At 37.9% G+C, this 22,518-nt stretch overlaps 1 protein-coding gene across 1 annotated transcript in view; it reads right to left on the bottom strand.

Annotated features, from left to right (window-relative positions):
* LOC124168700 (laminin subunit alpha-1) overlaps positions 1-21,695 on the bottom strand; it is a 229,995-nt gene extending 208,300 nt beyond the window's left edge. Inside the window, exons 1-12 of the mRNA XM_046546967.1 lie at positions 21,675-21,695; positions 20,701-20,856; positions 19,584-19,826; positions 17,608-17,751; positions 15,463-15,726; positions 14,871-15,005; positions 13,163-13,434; positions 11,680-11,902; positions 9,251-9,471; positions 8,202-8,437; positions 6,868-6,977; positions 6,001-6,193 (exon numbers count right to left, since the gene is read on the bottom strand). Coding sequence (XP_046402923.1) covers positions 6,001-6,193; positions 6,868-6,977; positions 8,202-8,437; positions 9,251-9,471; positions 11,680-11,902; positions 13,163-13,434; positions 14,871-15,005; positions 15,463-15,726; positions 17,608-17,751; positions 19,584-19,826; positions 20,701-20,856; positions 21,675-21,695 — 2,218 coding nt within the window. The remainder of the gene's footprint in view (positions 1-6,000; positions 6,194-6,867; positions 6,978-8,201; positions 8,438-9,250; positions 9,472-11,679; positions 11,903-13,162; positions 13,435-14,870; positions 15,006-15,462; positions 15,727-17,607; positions 17,752-19,583; positions 19,827-20,700; positions 20,857-21,674) is intronic.
* Between the last annotated feature and the right edge of the window lie 823 nt (positions 21,696-22,518).

Genomic DNA, 22,518 nt, shown 5'->3' on the forward strand with positions numbered 1-22,518 from the left:
ATTCAAAAAGCCAAAACATATTCCCAGATCGAGCGAAAGTATCCTGACATATCTAAGCACGTTTGATCTCCGAGTGTGACGATGAAAAAACCTACGCTTCAATCATAGCAAATTAATTTCTTGACATCCAGACACAGTTTTTGTTTTACGACTATAGCACAAGTTACGAGTGAAAAGTTTCATGCTTTATGAAGATTTTTTTTCTCGGAAATGAACAACAGCCAAAACTAAAGGCCGTTTTACACGGGGCACGTTATTACGCAGTTTAGAATTGCATTAATTTCTCATCATGGCGTGCAATGGCGCGAAACCACGAATGAAATTAGAACAAGAGCTATTTTTCCATCTCACGTCCATGCATTATCGCATGCGTGCAAACAATTCGCCGCTTTAAAAGGAGCATCCTTGGGGCTCATTCACTAATTTTATTTCATTGACGATTGTTGTAAAGTTTTAAAAATCAAGAGAGATGAATTTTTTTCATTTTTCCACCCTTAGCACATTGAGCTGAAGTTGGAAAAAAGGTTGAGAAATTATAAAATTACATTTTTCCATGCATGAACCTGAAATTTTGCGACAATTTTCGAAAAGATTCAAATATTATTTCTTAAATATTTCGTTGCGACCCGTGCCTCACCCTTAAGAGCATCAGAACTCCTTGAATACGTCAATACAAGGGGATGCACCCAATCTGTACCGTTCTCCTCCTTTTTTAGACGTAGTGGGAGATGTGTTTAGTGTTCCCCGAGCCAAGATTTGTCGAGACTCCTCTTTTGAAAGCGCACCATCTGACGCGAAGCTTTCCGTCTTCCTTGCACCACTATACGCTCTCAAGCTTTTCAAGTGCGGCTTTGGAAATAGAACTTCGGGGACTTAGATGGACGGCACGGGAGTTAAACGAGCGGAAATGGGAGTGGGAGAGTAAGACACATGGATAGATCAATGGCTGCTAGGAAAGCCCTTTTGAGAAGATGAGGCTGACGGAAACGCCCCCTTTAAAGTTGGTAGGCAAGATGAGGAGAACAGTCAAAACATCCACCCTCGTACGAGCGTACCAACGGAACGCCATTAAAGGAGGACCAAGAACGTGGCGGTCAAGGTGCGTATAATAGGCACCTATTATACGCACCTTGCGTGGCGGTTACGCGTTATACTTGTAAGTTCCGCAAAATGGAAGCGCCGAAGGCGCGAACGTTGAAACTGCACCGGTGAGCCAATCTCACCTCAACCAGTCAGATAGTACAAAAGGTGGTGTGCGCATATGTCGTCTGTCGTCAGTAGCGTTGTTTGTGTGAAGATGAAGATTAAAAAATAAATAATAATTGAGGTATTTGAACTCAAGAAGAAGCATTATTTTTTTATTATTATTACTTTTTTAATTAAATTGTTGAATATTAACAATTTATTATTGCTATTATTATAATTATTATTTTGTTGTGATTTTTCTTTCTTTATTGTTTCATAAAATTTTTAGCAGGTTCGCAACAGCGAATTCATATATTTGAAAATGAGACAAAAATGCAATTTTTGATGGACCTGTGATTTGAAGGAGTTTGAGACATAGGGAAGACTCTTAGGCGAGTAGCTTGGTGAGGCCCATTTCGCGCGCATTTTATTCGGCGGCGCTACTAGGCAGCGGTATCTCGTTCAGTGTAACTTTTGCCATTAGCCGTTAAGGGAAGAAACATTTTCCTAGTTGATAATCGTCTCACTTGCGTAGTAATATTAAGTCGAATTGACGACGAAAGGAATTCAAACACGCGAGATTGTCAGCCTCTTCTTTTACCCGAACAAATTGGCGGTGAAATAACTGTTCAGCCTTCCTTCCCAAATAGCGATTCCTCTACGTCACCTGAGTGCCGAAGAATCAGATCGAATGCCTCTGAAACTTTTTCTAAAACTCTACTGCCAAATTTCCACCCATATTTACTCTTCTCCGCCTTTTTTACGCACTTTTTCTGAACTTGCTTTGGTCTTTTTCATCGACAGAATCTTGTAATTTATTTTTCACTCACTTCCCAATGTCGGATTGGCTGACATTTTGTACACTGGCTAGCTTCTGATGACAGCACAATAATCAACTATCATATATTTGATTTAATTTAACTGTGCACTATTTAATTAACTAATTTAATTTCCATATTGAAAAATAGCTTAAATATTTTCAAACTAATCCAAAAATAGGAAATAGGATTATTACTCCTTTTTTTCTTTCTTTTATTGAATAAAATAAAATATATATGTATTTATTATTACGGAGGCTTCCGCGGTGATTAAATTGATGATTATTTTTAGGGTTAATTCCGCGTCGACTCATTTTTGGCGGACGAAAGTTTCGGGCACGTTCCAACTGCCGTCTTCGGGTCCAACGCGGAATTACCCCGGAAACCAATCATCAATCGGAAATGAGAATTAAGGAAATTTTCTCATTGGAAGGTGCTAGTTATAAATATTTTTGGCAGAAATTTCTTTAACAGTTCTGGCTTAATCAATTACGTGATTCACCACCAAAAAGTAAAAAAAATAAAAATACAAGAAGAAAGATTTAAAAACACGCTTTTTCCAAAAACAGTTTAAAATGCACTAAAATAAGCTTATTGCATCACTCTGTGAATAAAGCATTGGTATTGATTACGTTGGGATATCTATCTTGCGTGTTAATAATCCTTATTAACCTATATCCGACTCTTCTACACTCATTTATAATAAATCTATATTATAATCGGCCCCCATGCTTTATTCTCTGAGAAATTAAAAGATAATTGTTTACTTTTTAGTACATTTTATACCAGTGGCGTAACTAGGTTGGCCTAAATAGGATATAAATAGGATGGCCTGGGAGGGCGACCACTCCCCCCTGCCCCTTCCCCCCCCAAAGTAATGGGATGTTTGGGAAAATTAAAAAAAAACATGCCTGGAAATACATTTTACATAATTTTGGCAATAAAATTTGACTTAACACATTTAGCACGGAGCATGTCAATTGACGTGGTCCCGTCCAAGCTGAGATATGGAGCACATTACGTGCTCTGCCGGTTTATAATATGTCAAAACTAGACAAAAGCTTTAAATATTTTTTTTTGTTTGAGGCTTTGGGGGGGGGATATATCCCCTCATCCCCCCACCATAGTTACCCCACAGTTTTATACTGTTTTTGTATTTTACTTGAATCTTTTTTATTTTATTGCCTTTCTCCACCTCCGCACCTGACTAATATCCACTTCCGAGTCTTCTGATTGTGTGTATGGCCTTTAGCAAGCTTCCCTCTTTTGAACCATCCATGCCGTTTGTAAAAAACTGTATTTGATTGGAAATTTCGGCGCGGAAACCTCCATCTATTTTTATTTCTTATTTTATCAGCCGATTCCGACGACGTTCATGAAAATCAGGCCCGCATTGAATGTGTTAAAGCGGATGCAGTTATAATATGTCAAAACTAGACATAGCTTTAAATATTTTTAAAAATTTGTTTGAGGCTTTGGGGGGAGGGGGGAGGATCTATCCTCTCATCCCCCCACCATAGTTACACCACTGTTTTATACTGTTTTTGGAAAAATTGCATTTTACTTAAATCTTTTTTATTTTATTGTTTTTCTTCATGCCGAGCATCTTCTATTGCACCACATTAATTCAACAACGATTCACTCTGAGTATCCCACGAGTATGGTGAAAAGCTGTAAATGCTGCAATGCATTCTGGTATTTCCAACGCTGGAATTTGGCCAAAAAATAGAATGCAATCAGAAAAGATACAGCACTGGAACACCAATTTGCTTCGAAGAAGAAAAACAAGAGCCAACTCCCTTTCCTTGACATTTTGATTCTCTGGAAAAGTGGCAGGATCCTCGGCCAAAATTAGTACATGAAACCCACGCACACTGACCTATACCTGTATATGAAGACCCACCACCATCCATCCTAGAATGCTGACTTCCCACACTGAGGGTTGTAATATATTTAATTAATACAATTTAATCATATTGATTGTTTGAAGAGTACAATAATTTTTTGTTGCAATAGTTCATGTTGGCAGTATGATTTGCAACTGTGTTCTAAATTCCAATAAATATTTGGTGGGCCCGTGTCCCCTGATGTCTCCTGATTCTGAGAACCAATGAGACACCTCGGCTGTTTCTGTAACGCCAAACAATGTACCTTACCCCAGTCCAGCACTTGCTCCCATCCCGTGAACAATGCAATGCCCGCCAGTCTGTAAACAGTACCTTGTGTTCTTCATTTAACCTGGCAACCTGTTATGTTTAAGGGTTAAACATAACACGGGTTAAAATCCTGGATACTTTTAGGCCAACACTTATTCATTATGCTCAGTTTCTTCATTTATTGTTACGCTACTGCCATCATAACCTCAGTCAAAGAAGAAAGAGCAACGCCCACAGTTGTATTTCATTTGTTTTCATATTTTTTTGATCTTGTGGGAGCAGGCAGCCATTACTCAAAACAGGTAATGATTTCAAATTTATATCCATCTTCATGTTGATACTTTTCATTCAACAGTATACTATGCTCAGTGCTCAGATTGAATCATGCAATTACTATTTTTACGTGTTTCATCTCCAGCTGTTGATCAGGAGAATTACATGGCATCCCTGTCTACTTAATTTTTCTGTTTGGAATGTATTAATCTAAGTTCAAAATCCTCAACTCATTAAAATATATAATCAATAATTAATGCAATATAAGTATTAGTCTGGGTAAAGTAGCCATTGATGAAACAAGGAATGAAGTCACTTAAATTCTATAAGGGGAGGTGTACTATACACTGTCGCTGTCGTATGACCTCAGCTACCCTTGGGATACAAGAGATAAACAATAATTTACTTCTTCATTGATAATTTGACGTATCCTTGAAATGAGGTAAAATTGAAAGAGTGACTTATGCAGAATTTTACAAGAAAAACAATTCCGGAAAGGTCAGCACAAGGCAGCTTTAAGTGTTAAGTATATGGCCTTAAGATACACCTCTAACTAAACACAATATTAGACAATACAATACTTCTCAGGAATGCACATCTCTCGGTATGGTTAACAGCATTTCATACCTCTTAACCCTTTTGAAACGGTGGAGTTTTCCTCTTAGAATGACTGCTGTATTGAGCCACAAGAGACTCTTCTTTCCTCTGGTATGGAGCATTTTTGTGAGACATTCGTTAAGAAGGGTCTCGTGGATAATCACAAGCTCTCAGCTCCAACCTTTTTCGACCCCTCCCAGCGGAGACTCTGTATTATCTCGGACTCCGAGAGTAGTTGTGCTCCCTCCTTTCCGGATTTACGACCCTACCTGCGGCATTGGCTCGCGGTCAACTTATGGATTGCTTATATGTATTTGGCACATGGATAATTGTTGCTTGCACGTAAATTGCAGACTTTGAATTGAATTCCTCATTTTTTTCTGAGCATTGTCAAATTTTAAATGAAGTTCTAAGGTCAACATTAGCGCATCTAATGCAGCAACAATTTCCATGTTGATGTTTGTACAGAACTCGAGGTAGAAGTTCATATTTTTCGCAAAATTTTGTTTAAAAATTGTAAACGCTGCTCAAAAGACAAAGAATTCAATTCTTAGTTTATATTTCTTGAGAAAAGAAGAAACAATTATTTCGAAACCTGACTGGATAAACAATTGTATGACTGCAGTCCCTTACTGCTAACAGGGGTAATATAGGACGAGAGGTCCAGGTACCTACTCCCAGATTTCGAGGGTAAAGCCTAAACCCCACAATGTTGGGTTCCAAAACAAAGACATCATACACCCCCCGACCATCATAAAAAGAGGAGAGGTAGGAAACATAAAAGGGGAGAGCTAGGAAATGTTTATATTTGGCATTCGTTCATTTGCGTAAGAAAACCTCCGATGAAAATACGCGACTTTCGTCTCCTGGGTCAAGAAACGTCCACACGTATATTTTCATCTTTAGTAGGGAAAAGGTTAATGAACATTACAAATTCATCCAAAAAATGAATATCTGAAAATGGTGCTTACCAGCACAACCGCCTCCAGGTGACTGGTAGTAGTTGGGTAGACAGGATTCACAACGCCTTCCAGTGGCTCCAGCCTTGCAAGGGCATTGTCCATTTCGAGCATCACACTGCGTGCGCCCATCGAAGGTTGGCATGGTCCCCAGAGGATCGCAGTCACATGGAGGACAGCCTAAACTGACGCCTCCTCTTCCCTCCTGATAAAAGAGAACAATAAAATACAGTAGATTCCTCTTAATGGGTCCACCTGTTACTTGGGGCAGCCGCTTAATTGGGGCAGATCTTGAAAAACAGAACCCAATAGAGGAATATCCCGGAGTATTCTCCGCTTAATTGGGACAGCATGCCGCTTTATTGGGCCATGAGTCGGCGACATAGACACTATGCTCGCGACGAAATTAAAATTTTTTGTTTTCAGAATACTATTTTTTTTTAATTTTTCTCCTTTGATTTACTTTTATTTTTCACAAATGTTCCTATTCTTGCCCTATTTTGAAAGCTCTTGTTGTTACACTATCCGCAAGAGGATAGGACTTTTCTTTAATAGGACTAAGTAAAACACATTCATTCGGCATCGCCCGAGGCTGTGAAAAATATTTTTAACTAAATTGTTATAATTCTTTTTATTTTATTTTTTTGTTGTTTTATTTTATTTTTTTGTTGTTTTTTTTTGTTTTTTAATTGTTGTAACCACATTTTAATTGTTGTAATCACTACTCCTACCCCAGTAGTATGCAAAATGAGGAGACATAACGCACAAACAGGGTAAAAATGAAGTTTGAAGAACCAAAGGAAAAATTATGCTTGAACAGAGATGCATGCGCTTCAACTGGAATGAAAAAAGTTCACAAATGGCACTATAAATCCTTACCTTACACCTGTCGCAAGCTCTTCCAGTGAATCCTTCAAGACAACGGCATTGACCACTTGAAGCTTCACAGGTTAAAACACCACCAGTTCCGGCACTGTCACAGGTACAAGCTGCAAACATTTAGAAGAGAAATGATCTTTCTTCAGCATGTCCCACATGCACAGAACAAGTTAAAAATTATCTTCAAAGAAAATTCCTCAAATCATGCACCGCAAAAGAAGAGGAATATATGCGGTCCTCAAATCATGCACAGTAAAATTTATTAAACAATCGATCAGTCAAAATATGATAGCAAGAACCCAGGATGTGGAAAGGCAAGTTTTTTGGTACATTTTGAATTTATGGGACTGCTGAGACAATAGCTACTGGAGCCTAGACCAAGAAAATTTAGGAAAATGTGCAAAAACATTTATGTACATAGCCTGAGCATTACATACTCATGTTACAGCAACTGAGGGAGAGTATACAACACTAATAATACTCAAGAATGGTTTCCGAACTGTAAAAGTGCAGTGATACTAATCGTACAGCTCCATGTGTGGTGTTCTAAAGATGTGATACAGTGAAGGTCGTTCACTAAGATCCAAAATATCAGTTAAGTAAAAGAATTTTGTTGATCAAAGAGAAAAATAGGTCACAATAAAAAGGAAACTAGCTGAGAAACCATGAACAGCTTGTAATGATCTCACAACATCAACAACTTGCAGATTGGTTGATGTGGATGAGTACATTGTGAAATTACGAAGCCCATTGAGAGTAATTTCTATTCTGTTTAATTTTGTACTGTTTTATGTTTTGTTTTTTGCGTACCATCAAATCTTTAATGTATTTGATAATGATCTCCCAACAACCCATTTTTCCTGCTAATAGCACAAGAAGTGCTTGAAAGATGAAGGTAAAAGATGCAAAAATATGGGTCTGCATTTTTTTAATTCTAACAATTGACAGTAAAAAAATTGGTTAATGGGCCCATTGAATGCTTTTTTTCTCCTGATTTCTACCGGGTGTGCATCCATTACCTCACACAACAGTGTTGCTGAAATAACAGTCAGCTGGTCAGATCAGTTTAGAGGAGATGCTGTGCTTACGGCTAAGTTTTATATCTTATCTTTCATGGTGAAGCCTACTGAGATTGGATGTTGAAGCAGCATAATGCCTGAAAAGAACATGCTGCTGTGCATTGATGCAAGATGAATCTATGAAACTATAGTACAACAAATTGGATGCATAAAGAATAGAACCCAGAAAAAAATCACTTCAATGAAAGTATCTTGCCAAAACCCTTCCAGAACCATCTTTTGGGAATGCTATTGAATAAACAGCAGCCCACTTACGTCGACAGTCACCCTGTGCAGGATCTCCATAATGATTCGGCTTGCATCTCTCGCAGTTCCAGCCTTCAGTGTTGCCTCTGCATTCCAAACACCGCCCAGTCCGTGGATCACAACGAATTGGCATCTGCCGGCCACCGATACTCATGATGCCACCAGGAAGGGTGCCATGGCCACAGTTACAAGGCCGACAAACAGATCCAACTTCCAACGGGTTGCCGTAGTGGCCTGGTGCACACCTGAAGAATATTTTATCAATTTCAGATATTTAGCAGGCAATAAAAATGACTGAAAATCAAATGAAAAATACCGTATTTCTCCGAATATAGTCCCCCATCCCTAATTTTGAGGCTTCAGTTTCGGGAAAAGTTAACAAAAATGCGTTTGAATATAGTCCCCCCCTTTACTTTTACCATGGGCATTTTTGGAAAAACAGGGGGGACTATATTCAGACATATACGGCATACACAATGATAAATACTTAATTGGAGGAGTGCGATAGCAAAGTGGGTTACTGTCAAATACCTGGTTTTATCAGAAAAATTCAATTACTGCCTGAGCGTTTGCAGGAAATTTTAATGTGAAAAAAAGGTATCATCTCCGCAACATGACAGAAGATGCACACCATACATGATTTTATCAGTAGCATGCACCAGATGACAATCTTAGAAAAACAAAATCTGGGTCATTTCATACATTTCACGCCTAATCACAAGCTTATTGCATAAATTTTAAAGTCATTCTTGAGAGATCACACATGTAGTTTTCTTTTGAATCATGGTAAAAATCACGCAATAGAGCTCGCCCTCTGTTATCATTAAATAATAAACATGTGTTCACCAATGCATGCATGTTTATTTAAACGCATAAATATAATGGTTTAATAGACAGTAGTGCCTTACATTTCCAAAGGATATGAAAAAATGGTGCATATCACTAAAACCTCTCTATAGTGAACCTCCATACATCAAATCGTCCAAATTTTGGTCCCCTCCATTACGATGTAAAGAGGTTTTACTGTATTTGGGTTAAAAGGAAACTCTTCTACATACTGTTCACAGTGAGGTCCAGAGTGAGTGGAAGGGCATCGATTGCAAACATATCCTCCAGGGGCACCCTCTCTCCTCTCACAAGTTGGGCTGAAATTATTCGATGGGATGTCGAGTGGACATCGACAGGGTTTGCAGTCATCTGGTGTCCCTACGCGGGCATCGCCAAAGAATCCTTGGATACAATTCTCACAACGCTCTCCATATGTGTTGTGGTCACAGCGCTGAAAAAAATGTGTGTACGAATTAGGAAAATGTACAAAATTCTTAATTTATAAAAATAACTTCTCTAAATAGTCAATTCTGAGGTCAGAAGGCTTGCAGTTCTACCATTATTGCTACACAAACTTGATTCTAATGTAACCCCCTCTTTCTTACCTACACATTAAAGTCATTTAATGTATAACTTCAAAGAACAACATTGTCATTATTGAAAAAAAATAATTTTCACCACGCATAATAAAAAATAATTTTCACATTCACAATTTTGGCCACTGTATAAAAAAACAAGCGAGAATAGATACATATATTTATAAGATACCCCATCATAACTGGACAACGTAACCATAACAAATAAATGTAGAGAAAAAAATTTAAATCTCTATAAGCCTCAGGATAATGAAGAAAAAAATATTTTTAAACATAAAAAGTTGCTTCAGCTAACATAAAAGTGAATGGGGTCACTCAATCAGAATAAAAATTGCAATTCCATAATAGAATTTGGAAATGTAAAGGAAAGATAAGTTATAACAAAAAACACACCTTTTTCATTCAGCTATTCTCTTTCATTTCATTCAGCAAGTATAATTTAAAAACACGTACAAGAAGAACTGCTTTGTGAAAGAAGAAATTGTTCAAAAGAGTACAAAGAACTATGAAAGGCAGATGTGGGAGACCGAGGAGCAGATGACAAGCAGTGACCTGTTCAACAGGAATGCATCACACCATCAGCTTATCGACCAGAGGGTTCTAGGCCTTTGAGAATTATGCTAAGGATTGGGAAACATAAAAATGAAGTATTTTAATGTGTCAAATTGTTTCACAGTCAACAATTGAAAAAAATTTGTTAATTAGCCATTCCAAAAATTAAAAACTGTATTCCTCACCTTTGAAATCATAAAATAAGTAGTTTCAACACAAAATATCATACTTATTAACAAGGGAAGACCACATACGTACCTTGCTCCTTTTTTCAATGCCATATTTTTTACGCGTTTCTGCGTTCAAAATGACTCTGCTTAAATACCTAAACGCCATTATGATGACAAAAGAAATTCTCCCATGCCTATGCTTGCTGAATTTAAAATTAATGAAATACTTTTCGCGGTATGATCAAAATGAAGACTACGAAATATACTGCTGTAACGCAGTCCTGATCCCTAGCTCCCCACGTGAGAGTCGACGACACTACCTACTACACCAACTGACCCATCTGTAACGAGGTGCACTATTTTGGAATTATATAAGGCTTGTTTAAAGTAGGTACTCCTTGAAAATTTATTAATTACAGCCAAACTAAGGCCCATTCAATGGAACCACTACCAGTTCAGAGATGAGTTCATCATTCCAAATGCCGTAAAAAGTATGGCATTGAAAAAGGCGCAGGAAGATTCATGGTCTCCTCTTGTAAGCCAATTTTTTTCATCATCCATCATTAAAATGTACACTCTGAATAGATTGAGTTTATTTTTAAAAAATGCTCTATATTCATGGCAGAAAGATAAATAAAAGTTAACACTTTGAGTACCGGCTGCTAATTTTAAAGCCCTACTGAAAAATCCAGCCATTTTTACTAAATTTGTACATTTTTTAAAACATTAGCATCAAAAATATACTTATATCGCTGTGTATTTCAGTAAAAATGAGACTTTTCTTTATGAATGAGTTGAATAACATTTATTGCTAATTTTTAAATATATAATTTAGCAATGAAAACCTACTGTTTTTGAAAAATAAAAAAGTTGCAACATATGATTTACTGCCATAACATGCATAACAATTTTTTATTACACTCAATTTGAACTATTTAAAGCATGAAAATCATAAAAAAGCATTGCTCCAAGCAAGACATTATAAATCCTGGATGACAAAAAGGGTCACTGAACCCTCAACGAAAGGTTCTTTCCGCAAAAGAATTTTCACACCAAGTGGCCTAAGATAAGGATGCCGGTAGCTGCAGAGGACTTTTCGTCCTCAAGACATAAAGTGAACTCTTTTTCCATCGAGCAGTTGATTTTTGAAAAAACAGAACTACTAAGCAGTATAGTGGAAAAGTACCACGGGCGAAATATTACGGCTTCACGCGTACAAAGCCAATTAAATAGAAAGACGTAATATTACGTCCATGGCAATCTTCAGAAAGATTAACAGGACGTAATATTACGTCCATGGCACGCAAAGTGTTACATTTATATTAATCAGCACAGTCATACCATGCAATATCCTTTGACTGGATCACAGGTTGGCGAATGCCCATGACAGTCACAACGTCTGCACTCAACGCTATATCTTCCGGGTACCCTCGCATATCCATAGGCACAGTGTTGGCAAGAAGCACCTTCATAGCCTGGGGGACATATGCAGACTTCAATTCTTCGTGCGGGAGGTCCAGGGCTGACAGTTTTTGAACCCAGCTGGATTGATGGCTCCCAAAGTCTTGAAGAGGAAAAGAATTTCATCAAGTTCATGTTTTTGGTTCACATAGTAGGCATATCAGCCAGCAATAGGGCTATCCACACATATTGGTCCTTTTAAATCCACACATATAGGGTCATTTTAAATAAAAGACGAAAGGGAGAGAAAAGTTACCACAAAAAATAATGTGCCCATTCAGTCCTTCTTTAATAAGTTAAACAGAAGAAAAAGCAAAATTTGACACCCAGTTTTCATGAGTTTGTGATGTCATTAGAGTTCTGGTTCATTCATTCATTTAGATAGAACCTTTCACTGTAGAAAGGAATTGCTCACAGGAGTATAAACAACAACAAACCACTCATGATCCGTGCACAAGGCTGAGGCATTAATAAGAAGCGGTGAAACTCTCAGCATGAGCTTAAGACATCATCAAATTCATCTGCAAAAGGGATAAGGTCATCAATCGTTTGTGGTGAATAGTTCCAGAGAGAGGTGATGGATCCATAAATGGGAAATATGAGTCCTTTCAGTTTTCAAACTCTATTGTAAGGAACATTGATATAAATTGGAGAGAGAGCCCATTCTTATAACAGTACAATATTATAGACAATTCATTTTCTTTCAATTCACTTCAATTCATTTTCTGAATATTGTACTCCTATCTTCCATTTATTTTTTCTGTGATCCCTTTTAAATGGAAAGGTAGATAATGAAATGATATTTCGTAGTTTGCAATCAATGTAGAATGATGAAATAAAAAGTGGTTATTATTTCATATTGTTCACGAACGAACCCTCTTCCCACAAAGACATCAAGAACACACCAATTGCTGCTCTTATAAATTCATTTTATTCCTTCCAATGAACATTTCATGAAATTTGAGTTCTTCATGAACACAATGCATGTTTTAGCTTTGTCAAAATTTCAAAATATTAATATTTTATCCCTCTGATAATGGGTAGTAATTATTCTGGTGCATCACGGGGCATACAGCCATAAGTCAAATGACTAACATCAACTATGAACGCTTCTATCTATCATAAAATACTCTCATCAACTACTTCAATTATATTGTTAAAATAATATGCTGCAGAGATCCAACCTGATGTCATCTGATGACGAGTTAAATTCGTCACAGTGAGATTTGGCATCGGAAGTTCACGACGAGCTAGACTCGAAACGGGTTAATAGCTTGTTTCGATCAAGAAATTAAAAAAAAAATCAGTGGATATATTGAATGAGTAAAAGGAGGGGGAGGTATGGATATGGATTAAGACTCACCTTCCTTCAATCTGATCTGTGTGGAACTTTGCCCTCACGAGAACCCTCCTCAGGTTTCCAAGGACTTTCATAAACTGCTCCCTCGTCACTGGCTCATTTGTCCTGTACTCATTCCTGCGAGAAGCTCTCGCTATGTCATTCACGCCTGGAGCCACGTGGTACCAATCTTGGCCCATGCTCCCGACACCGTCCTCAGCAAGGGGGATCACCATGGTGGCATTGCTCACACCAGGATAAGCACCTTCCCCATAGGCTATGGTGTATCCACCACCCTATAACAAAAATTGTGATCATTCCATGCTATGTTAATTTACTTCATTAAAGCTCTTGTAATGATCCGGAAATGGATTTGATTTATTTCTTTCACCTGGCCCAGATGAGGCCACAATCTGGCCCCATTTTCCCAGGGCTCTCTTTACAATGTTATAAATACGGAAACAAAGGAATACAGGCATCAGTAAAAATTAATATGATGGTAGATAATTTATATTATTATGTAACTAGGCCACATTGTATTTTTTGCCAGCTGTCATTAATTATCAATTTACCAAGTCTATGGTACTAATGCAATTGCATTCTTTAATTGCTGGATATGTGTCATTATAATTGTTCGGGCCGGAGTAGCCGTGGGCTTTCCTATTCTTTTAAGTTGAATTTCCCTCCTTTCTTCCTTTTTCCCACCTGCCTTGGTTTTTGTTTCTTTTGTTCCTCTTCACCTATAGAGGGCTCTAGAAGCCCAGGAAGAGATCGTGCATGCCTTGTACCAGAGCATTCGTTTGCCTGTGTCAAGGCAAAGACGATGGTTTTTTTTTATCTAGACGAAGGTCGGCCTAGGAACTACACGTCGACGGCAAGACGGAAAACACACAGGGTGCAGAGTATGGCAGAAGCCAAGGTAAGGTAGGGATTCCCTTCCTTATTATCTTTTCCATCCCCTTCATTTCTTCCTTTTTTCTATACATCAAGATTTGGTTTCCAATCCCTCATTTTTTCTTTTCTTTATTATTTTTATTTTGTTGTAAATGTAAGGCTCCCATACAGCACAAATGGTCGCAAACTGGCATATTGGTCGTGTATTTCACGTGTTTTATCTCGTGTAAAAACCGTTATTACCCGAGTAAAAACGGAATAAATCTGGTGTATAAATGGTCTTATGTCCGCTATAAACCGGATATTACACGTGTATGCGCAAGGAACCCAATAATGGGACCGTTGTAGTTATTCCTTTCTCCACCAGGGTTGTTGATGACCGGAAAATGGCAGTGACCAAGCAAACGGTGGCACTTCACTTATACTAAACAGGTAATAAGACATAGGCAACATATTCGTTCAAAAAATTTCATTTATTGTCTGAGTAAAAGGTTCCTCAGTATAAAATAATTCATCAGGAAATACGTACGGGACAAAACATGAGTGGTGATGGTGTAACAAAAAAGTGGTGATGATGTGAAAAATAATGTGAATGACATAATGGACAACATGATAGCGAATATGAGATGATGGATGGATCTTAAAAGTACTGCTGAATCGTATCTGCTGAACGGCCCCGTGACACGACAATAATGCATTTACTTATTTACCCTCCAGAATAGACATGGAATCAATCTGAATTTATATTAGTTCTACAAAAATTACATTTTATTAGATAAGATGGAAAAGTAATTCCTACCATTTTAAAAGGACATGCATGAAAATTTGCATTACAAACCTCTAAAATAGCATCTGGACCATTGGTTGGCCGTCCACCAGTATCTCCTCTACCAGTCACCCAAGTTACGCCAACTGTCAAATTCTGACCATAACTTGAAAGCTTTTCTCCAAGGAAAGTATCACCTGGTGGGGCCTGGGAAATAAATAGAAATACATTTTTAATCATATTCCTTTATTCCCTCATTGAGGGATTATACTTGGATGAGCAATCAGTCCATTGAGCCTGAATCAAAAGACTATTTTTGGGGTGGTGCCAATAGATAATTTGAACCACAGTAAGAGGATAAAGATGATCAAAGCCAACATAATACACTGAAATCTCTGCACTGCCACCACATTCTACATCAGTGGCATAGCAAAGGGGGGTCCTGATCCCCCCTCAATATATATAAAAACACAATTACTTTGCTTCATCATAAAAGAAAAAAATATTGAAAAGTCATGACTTTATAAAAGATTTCTTTGAAAAATGAAGTTTTTTTCGATGAGTGCTAAAATTAGTTTGAAATCCTCTACTTGGGAACTTACTTTTCACGTCCCTGGTTGAAAAAATAGTAATAAGCAATTTACAACATTTCAATATCTCCTACCTGCCAGTAATATGAATCCAGGCCACCCATATCATCATTAGGAATGGACAGCCTCCTATCTTTCTCATCAATTTCTTTTTCAACATCAGGGATTGGATCAGGATTTGCCAGAGTAGCGTGCAAAATGTCAGGTGCTATACCACCAGGTGGATCATAAGCTAGAGGGATCTCATCAGGATCTTCATCAGCTGCTGATACAGTAGCTGGGATGCTAACTTTTCGGCCACGGAGATCAGTAACCAACCAACCGGATAAGGATGACGACTGAAACAAAAGACAAGATATGTACCATTTGTTTCAAAATTGAAACTGCCATTTATGATCAAATTTTCTGAACTTGTTGTTTTGAGGGTCATTCTCTACTAATTAAGGGTAAAAAATTAAATAAGTAATTTGGCATGAGAAAGGCCTGCAGGAGGATGAGATATACCAACATCCTGTAATCTGGCATGGAAAAATGTATACTGGTCGACCGCTGCACAGCCTTGAGTTTGGACACAACAAACTTCCAGGGTACGACCATACTCTGAAAACGGAGCAAGTCCTGGGACAAAGTAGTGAAAAAAATCAAGAAAATTGGGTAATGATTCAGAAGACTTAACAAAAATATCGCTTTCCACTTGAGCACTACTTGGAATCCAGCAATCAAAAAAATAGAGGATTTAAACTCCAAAGGATGTTCTCGAGTGGCTTTTATTTTGAGGTCTCATGCATTCCATGTCAATTTTTGTTCCTTGCTGTGCCAATAATTGAATATGCTCCTGTAACATGGAGTCCTTATTATGACTACTTCATTAATAGAATTGAAAAGTCTTTGAAATACTTCATAAGTATAAATGCACAGAAATGTGGAGTTGATATGAAATGAATACCTTACAGCAAGGAGCGCAAAGCCTTAGCTCTCAATAATTTAAGTCAGGGGTCTCCAATTTACTAGGCCATGAGGGCCACATTCCAAGTTCCAAATCGCCCCGCGGGCCGGATAGCAAATTTGCCGATGACTGAAGTATTCGATTCCAACGTCTACTGAAGTATCCAGTGGCGTATTTCTTATTTACGAACATTTGAAGGCGACTTTGACGTGTAGAACAGCGCTGCAATGCTCCTAGCGGCGTCTCACAGTTATACGAGCGAGAATCGGGCGCTACTTGAAACGAGTGTGCGGGCCGGATGAAAATCCTCCTCGGGCCGGATCCGGCCCGCGGGCCGTAATTTGGAGACCCCTGCTTTAAGTGATAGGAGGACATATCCAGATAATCTATTTATAAATTGCTAAATTATAAAATTAATTCACCACAACTGCTGAAAATGGTATATTTTAGTGGGCCTCTAGCTGACAATGAGACAAGGTTTAAGAGATTGTATACTCAGGGAGATTTTGGGACAAATCGTTTATATAATATATCAACCAAAGGCAAGGATTATGAGATTTGTCTCCCTACCATGTCATTGGTAGTTGATTGTTTGACATGAGTTTGGTTTATGTGTAGGAGAAAAGCTTAAAGCTTAAATAAAACAATTTATAACATTTTAAATTGTCAGTGAAATATTATCAGTTGTTTCAGGCATGACTCTATGGAAACTACTTGACATAGTGAAATGTAAAGAAAACTTTAAGTAATTTAAAACTTAACTTGTAATTAAAAAATTTAACTTGTAATTTAAAACTTTAAGTTTGTAAAGTAAAAAAAACTTTGTAAGACAGATCTTCTGTGCATCTATACCAGACGATCACAAGCCACGTTGTAGCCTAGGTCCTAGGTATCATCCGAGGTATCATGATGGTATACGTTATACCGATACGTTCTCCTCTCTGCTAGGTCGTACATTGAATATTTATGTGGAATTATTAAGATTTCTTCACTTTTCGGTGAAATATTTTGATGTTGTATGTACCTATTTTTATGTGTAATGTATCTATGTGTATCATCCTTTTATTTCTTGATCCAAGGTTTTTAAAAAAAATTTACTTGGTTTTATGTGAAAAGGGTACCTAATGACATCCCATACTCTGCGCATAATTTATATTCTGTGCAATAAATAAATATGCCAAGATATCAGCCACAATAGAGCATCTCAAATGACTGGAAACTGGAAAAATAATATCCATAAGCTACATTCTCTTATAAAAAGAAAACATCTTACTGCTGTCAATGTGAGGCTGTTATCTTCCTGGCACTCAGGAGATAGTCCCGAACAATAACATGGAGTGCAGCCCAATGGATTAGACTCTTGCAGTGCAAAGAATCCTTTACGGCATTTATCACATCGATCACCTTCAACATTAGCCTGAAAAAAATAAATTAAGTATTATTTCATAATTTATACACAGCTGAAAAATTCACCTAGCAAACAGAATACTACCCAGACGGCACAGAATCCTCCGTATCTAATCCGTATGCAGATAGTATCCAGTGACAAAAAGCGACGGAGCGGTAGTCAATGGATACTATCTGCATACGAATTAGATACGGAGGATTCTGTGCCGTCTGGGTAATAAAATATTCTCGCATAAAGCAATGCAGCAAGCAAGATAAAACAACACTTTCTAACTTGATGTTCAATTAGTAATCTATTTTTGATTCAATTCAAATGACATAGTGGTGCAAAATGACTATAGTCGTTGATGCATCCAAAACAAAATTATGATCAATAACCTTTAACACACGCTAATCATTTCAGCCATTCAAGGATATTTAGTTACTTCTTTGGTCTCGAAGATAACTTTAGTATTCATGCAAAGAGCCACAAAGAACATACCCTAAATGCAGGAAATTCATTCTGTATTCCAGAGTAGAGAAATGAAGAACAGACAGTCAAAAAAATGTGATATAACTACAGTAAGGCTCACTCAAGAATTTTCTTACACTGAATACCCAAGGGATGCTAAAACCTTAATCACACGATCATTTATATTATCCTTCAGAAAGATAGCTCCAGCGATAGCTTTTCAGGGACCAAAGAAATGATCGCTCAACCACCATACCTTTTTCTATCACTTATTTCATCACTGCCCATATTTATAACTGTCATTTAAAAGCCAAGCATGACTTACAATCACTGTTAGCATCCATACGCTTTGATTGGCTGAAGGATGGCACCAATGATGGTTTCAGCAATGAAAAAAGGAAAATGCCGGGTAATGGTGAAAGGGATGGGATTCCAATCCCTAAAGCCATCGAGGAAAATGATTGTGTGAAACGGTCATTTTTCTGCTGTAATTGGAACCAGTGGCTTGCCAGGAGGGTGTTTCCGGACCCCCCCCCCCCCCCCGAAATATTAAAACACAATTATTTTTCTCCATAAAAGAATAAAAAATATTGAAAAATCATGAATTTTCGATCATGAAAAGTGTTTAAATTATTAGTTTAAAACCCTCTACTCAGTACCCTGCTTTTTCAAAAATTTTTCACCCTGGTTTTGGACCCCCCCCCCTCCTTCCGAAAGAAATTCGCCACTGATTAGAACGATTGCTGAAGCTATTGCTTGGCAGGGATAGAAAAAATGTTTGTATTATTCAGGCTTAACCATCAGGAAAATGGTGTCAACCTAGGGTCCCGATAATCCTCCAAGAGGAAAGATCTCACCCAGATAGCTCTCCGTTTTGGCGGTAATTTTCCTGGCTGGTTCAAGGCAAAATAATTACCTGGGCAAACTGCTGTTGTGTTGCCCCTCTACCAGGGAGTTTGGTTCGGAACACCCCCCCCAATAAAGGGGGGGTTATGGGCCAGTAGCGGATATAGAAAAAACTCAAGGGGGGGGGGGCTCCAAATATATCTTGAATTGTCTTATTTTAATCATAATAAAAGATGACCAAGTCACAGGCAAAGTATAAGAAAATGTATTTAAAGTGATTATACACATGTAAAAGACAATGTCATCTTGTGATATAAAAAGTTACAATTGTGGTTTTGCAATATTCGGCAACATAGGTGGACCCGCAAGGGGGGGGACATGCACCCCTTGTGCCCCCCATCTGTATCCGCCACTGGTCCGGGCATTTGATCGCCCCCCTACCTAAATCACCCCGGGCAGTCACCCAGGTTGCCTGGCCCTTATGCCACCCCGGGTAGCATGCACTAAACAAACAAAAAGTGCCATCCGTGGAGGCTTTCACTTACCTTACAAGTGCACTGAATTGTATCAGGGTCACCATCTCTGTCCCAAGACCTTGAGCCCCACCTTCCTCGGCCTCCTCCACTACCCCTCTGCGGATCTCTTGGAGGACAGGGGTCGTTGCCCACGGCGCCAGCAGGGTCACAGGCGCAAGGCTCACAGTCTGGGAAGTGCATGTGCCCGCCAGCGCAACGATCACACTTAGGGCCGGTGAAGCCAGGTCGGCAATTGCAAGTTCCAGGGGGACGCTGCATTTCGAGAAGCGTAAAAGGATGAAACAACTCATTAGCAGCCAGGTAAGTTATGGTATTTGGAGTAGGTGACTAACAGCTGAGGTCATTTGTGCCATAGGGAAGGGTATGGAAGGAAGGGTGGAGAGAAACCCGACATCAGAATTAGCCTGCACCTTAACGAAAGGCACCCAGGGGACCATGGCTTAATGTCCCATCCAGCGGATGAAGTGTTGTGCCTGAAATGTCCTCCATACAACATTCAAGCAGGGATTGGGCAGTCTCTGAAAATTATTTGCCACTGCCGGGATTTGAACGTTAGTGGCCAGAATTTGTGAAATTGCTTCAAGATGGTGGAAGCCAAACTTTTTAATCTCACATAAAATAAAAATGCTGCTTTAAAAAAAAACTGCTAATTTCGCCATGACGTCACTGCCCAGTCAGCACACGAGGTATTATATACATATTTTAAAAGTCAATCTTGGTAAACTATGTAAAGTATGTATATTGAAATATGTAAAATTTACGTATCATATACTCGTAAATATTTACATAGAAAATGTTGTTAACTCTTATTTTAGGTCAACATAAAATGCTGTCTTATTTAATGTGTGATTGATTTAAACCTATTTTCTGGCCCATTTATCGATACATTTAATGGATACTGAATGTAAATTATTTACATTCCATATACTTTTAGAATTGACGTAAAATATACATATATTTACGTCCAATATACATAAACCATTTTCCTGGATTCATGCCAGATATGTAGTTCATTTACTGGACTAATGGTTGCGTGTCGCAAGAATGGCTGGTGCCACATATTAATGATTAGTGCTATCAAAATTAATTACGAACAGAAGAAAATACAATTTTTTGCATTCCTTACTCCACTAGAATCCCAATTTGAAGCGCATGTTGTCCCAATGGAACCAGTTGGATGGCACCTGCAGGCACGGCATGGATTGACATCTGTCTGAGATACCCCAGCTGGTCTATAATATCCATCTCGGCATTTCTCACAATTCACTCCGGCTGTGTTAGCCTGGAAAATAAAATTAAGATTAAAAACACATACGTGCACTTTTCAAATCTGTAAAAAAATTGCTGCTTGATCCCAGATAGTAGGAATAGTTAAATCAAAATGATGCCAAAAATGTTTCCAGTGAATATCCAAGAGGGATAGAGAAATTCATCATCTAAACCTTAATTCCACTGAAAATAGTTAGAAATTACATAATCTATAGCCCTAGTAGCACAGAAAGGATTATACCTGTATATTTTTAAGATTTCGAAATACATCGGTATACAGATTTGCAAATCTGTATTTTATACATATTTTATACATGTCTGATGGTCCATTGTCCTTGATGTATACCAGAATCTTTAAAATATACAAATAATATCCTTATGGTGTAACCAGGGATCATCAAACATGTATAAGATATGTATAACATACAGATTTACGACGAGTTATACGTATTTAATCTATATAAAATCTATATTATATTATGATAAACTAACTAGTGGAAATATTACATGTATACGAGGCTGATTCAACAAACTCTTTTTACAATCACCTTCAGAACACAAGCTTAAGAAAAAGTCAAATGAAAATTACTACTTCTACAGATATACATTATAGATTATTTAAAAGAGTTTGATAAAAGTTCATGACAGAGACCTACTTCTGTATTTTATGAAGGTTATCATCTCTGTCATCATTGAATATTCTTCTTAAGTTTAAGAGCACATGCACAAGAGAGGTTGGCAAAACATGATACATATTATTTGCACACAAAAGGCAACTTTGGACACACAATGCATAACAACACATGAACACAAAGTAGCTGAAGAACTAACATTATATTTCTTTAAAGTCATTAGTGATAAAAACTGAGGAACTTGGTAGCAATTTCCCTATTGTAAAATTATACAGATCTCTGACCTATAAGTAAGGGTGGCTGGTCAATTTCTTGTAAACAAGGCTAATACCCTCTACATGAATATTAAGATATGAAGATCAAAATTTGCCTGAAGAAAGAGGAGACAACTCTCAAAACTAAAATAAAATATGCCATCAGAATAGTATTTGAGAGGAGTTGACAAACTGCATCAGCAATTCTAATTTTTAGGACTTATTTTTCAAATACTGAACGAATGTATGTACATGAATATTTTTCTCCAATGCATATCACACTCCACCTGCAGATAATGTGGTATCTGAATGTCACAGTGCTAATTTAAGGATATCTAAAGTGGCAAAATTCTGCAGAGGTAAAATCATTTGCCTTGACTGGGGTGCAAATGTGGATCTTCCCAATACGTGCCAGGTGTTCCACCACTTTAACTACAAAGGCATCTTCTTCCCCTGCGGAATTGTTTTGGATTTTGAGGACAAGTTGGCTTATGCTGCCGAACATACAAAGCCACAAGGCAGCATGTTTGTACACTCAGTGCCACAGTCCTGAGGCTAAAGATGCTAAAGGTGGTCGCCTTATCATTCAAAGTTATGCCTATAGCCGAGAGACAACGGGGCTGAATTTTTTGTCCTATTTAAGGTGCTGAAAACTTGAGACAGTCATTAGAATCACAGTTTAGACATTAGTCAAAAATATGCACAGAAAGATATCATTCCTTAATGATGGAGCTGGCCTAAAACTCAAAAGCTAATTCTGCCAGGTTGTGCTGATTATCACATCAAAGG

This window comes from Ischnura elegans, chromosome 12 (genome assembly GCF_921293095.1).
Source record: "Ischnura elegans chromosome 12, ioIscEleg1.1, whole genome shotgun sequence".
NCBI classification, from domain to species: domain Eukaryota; kingdom Metazoa; phylum Arthropoda; class Insecta; order Odonata; family Coenagrionidae; genus Ischnura; species Ischnura elegans.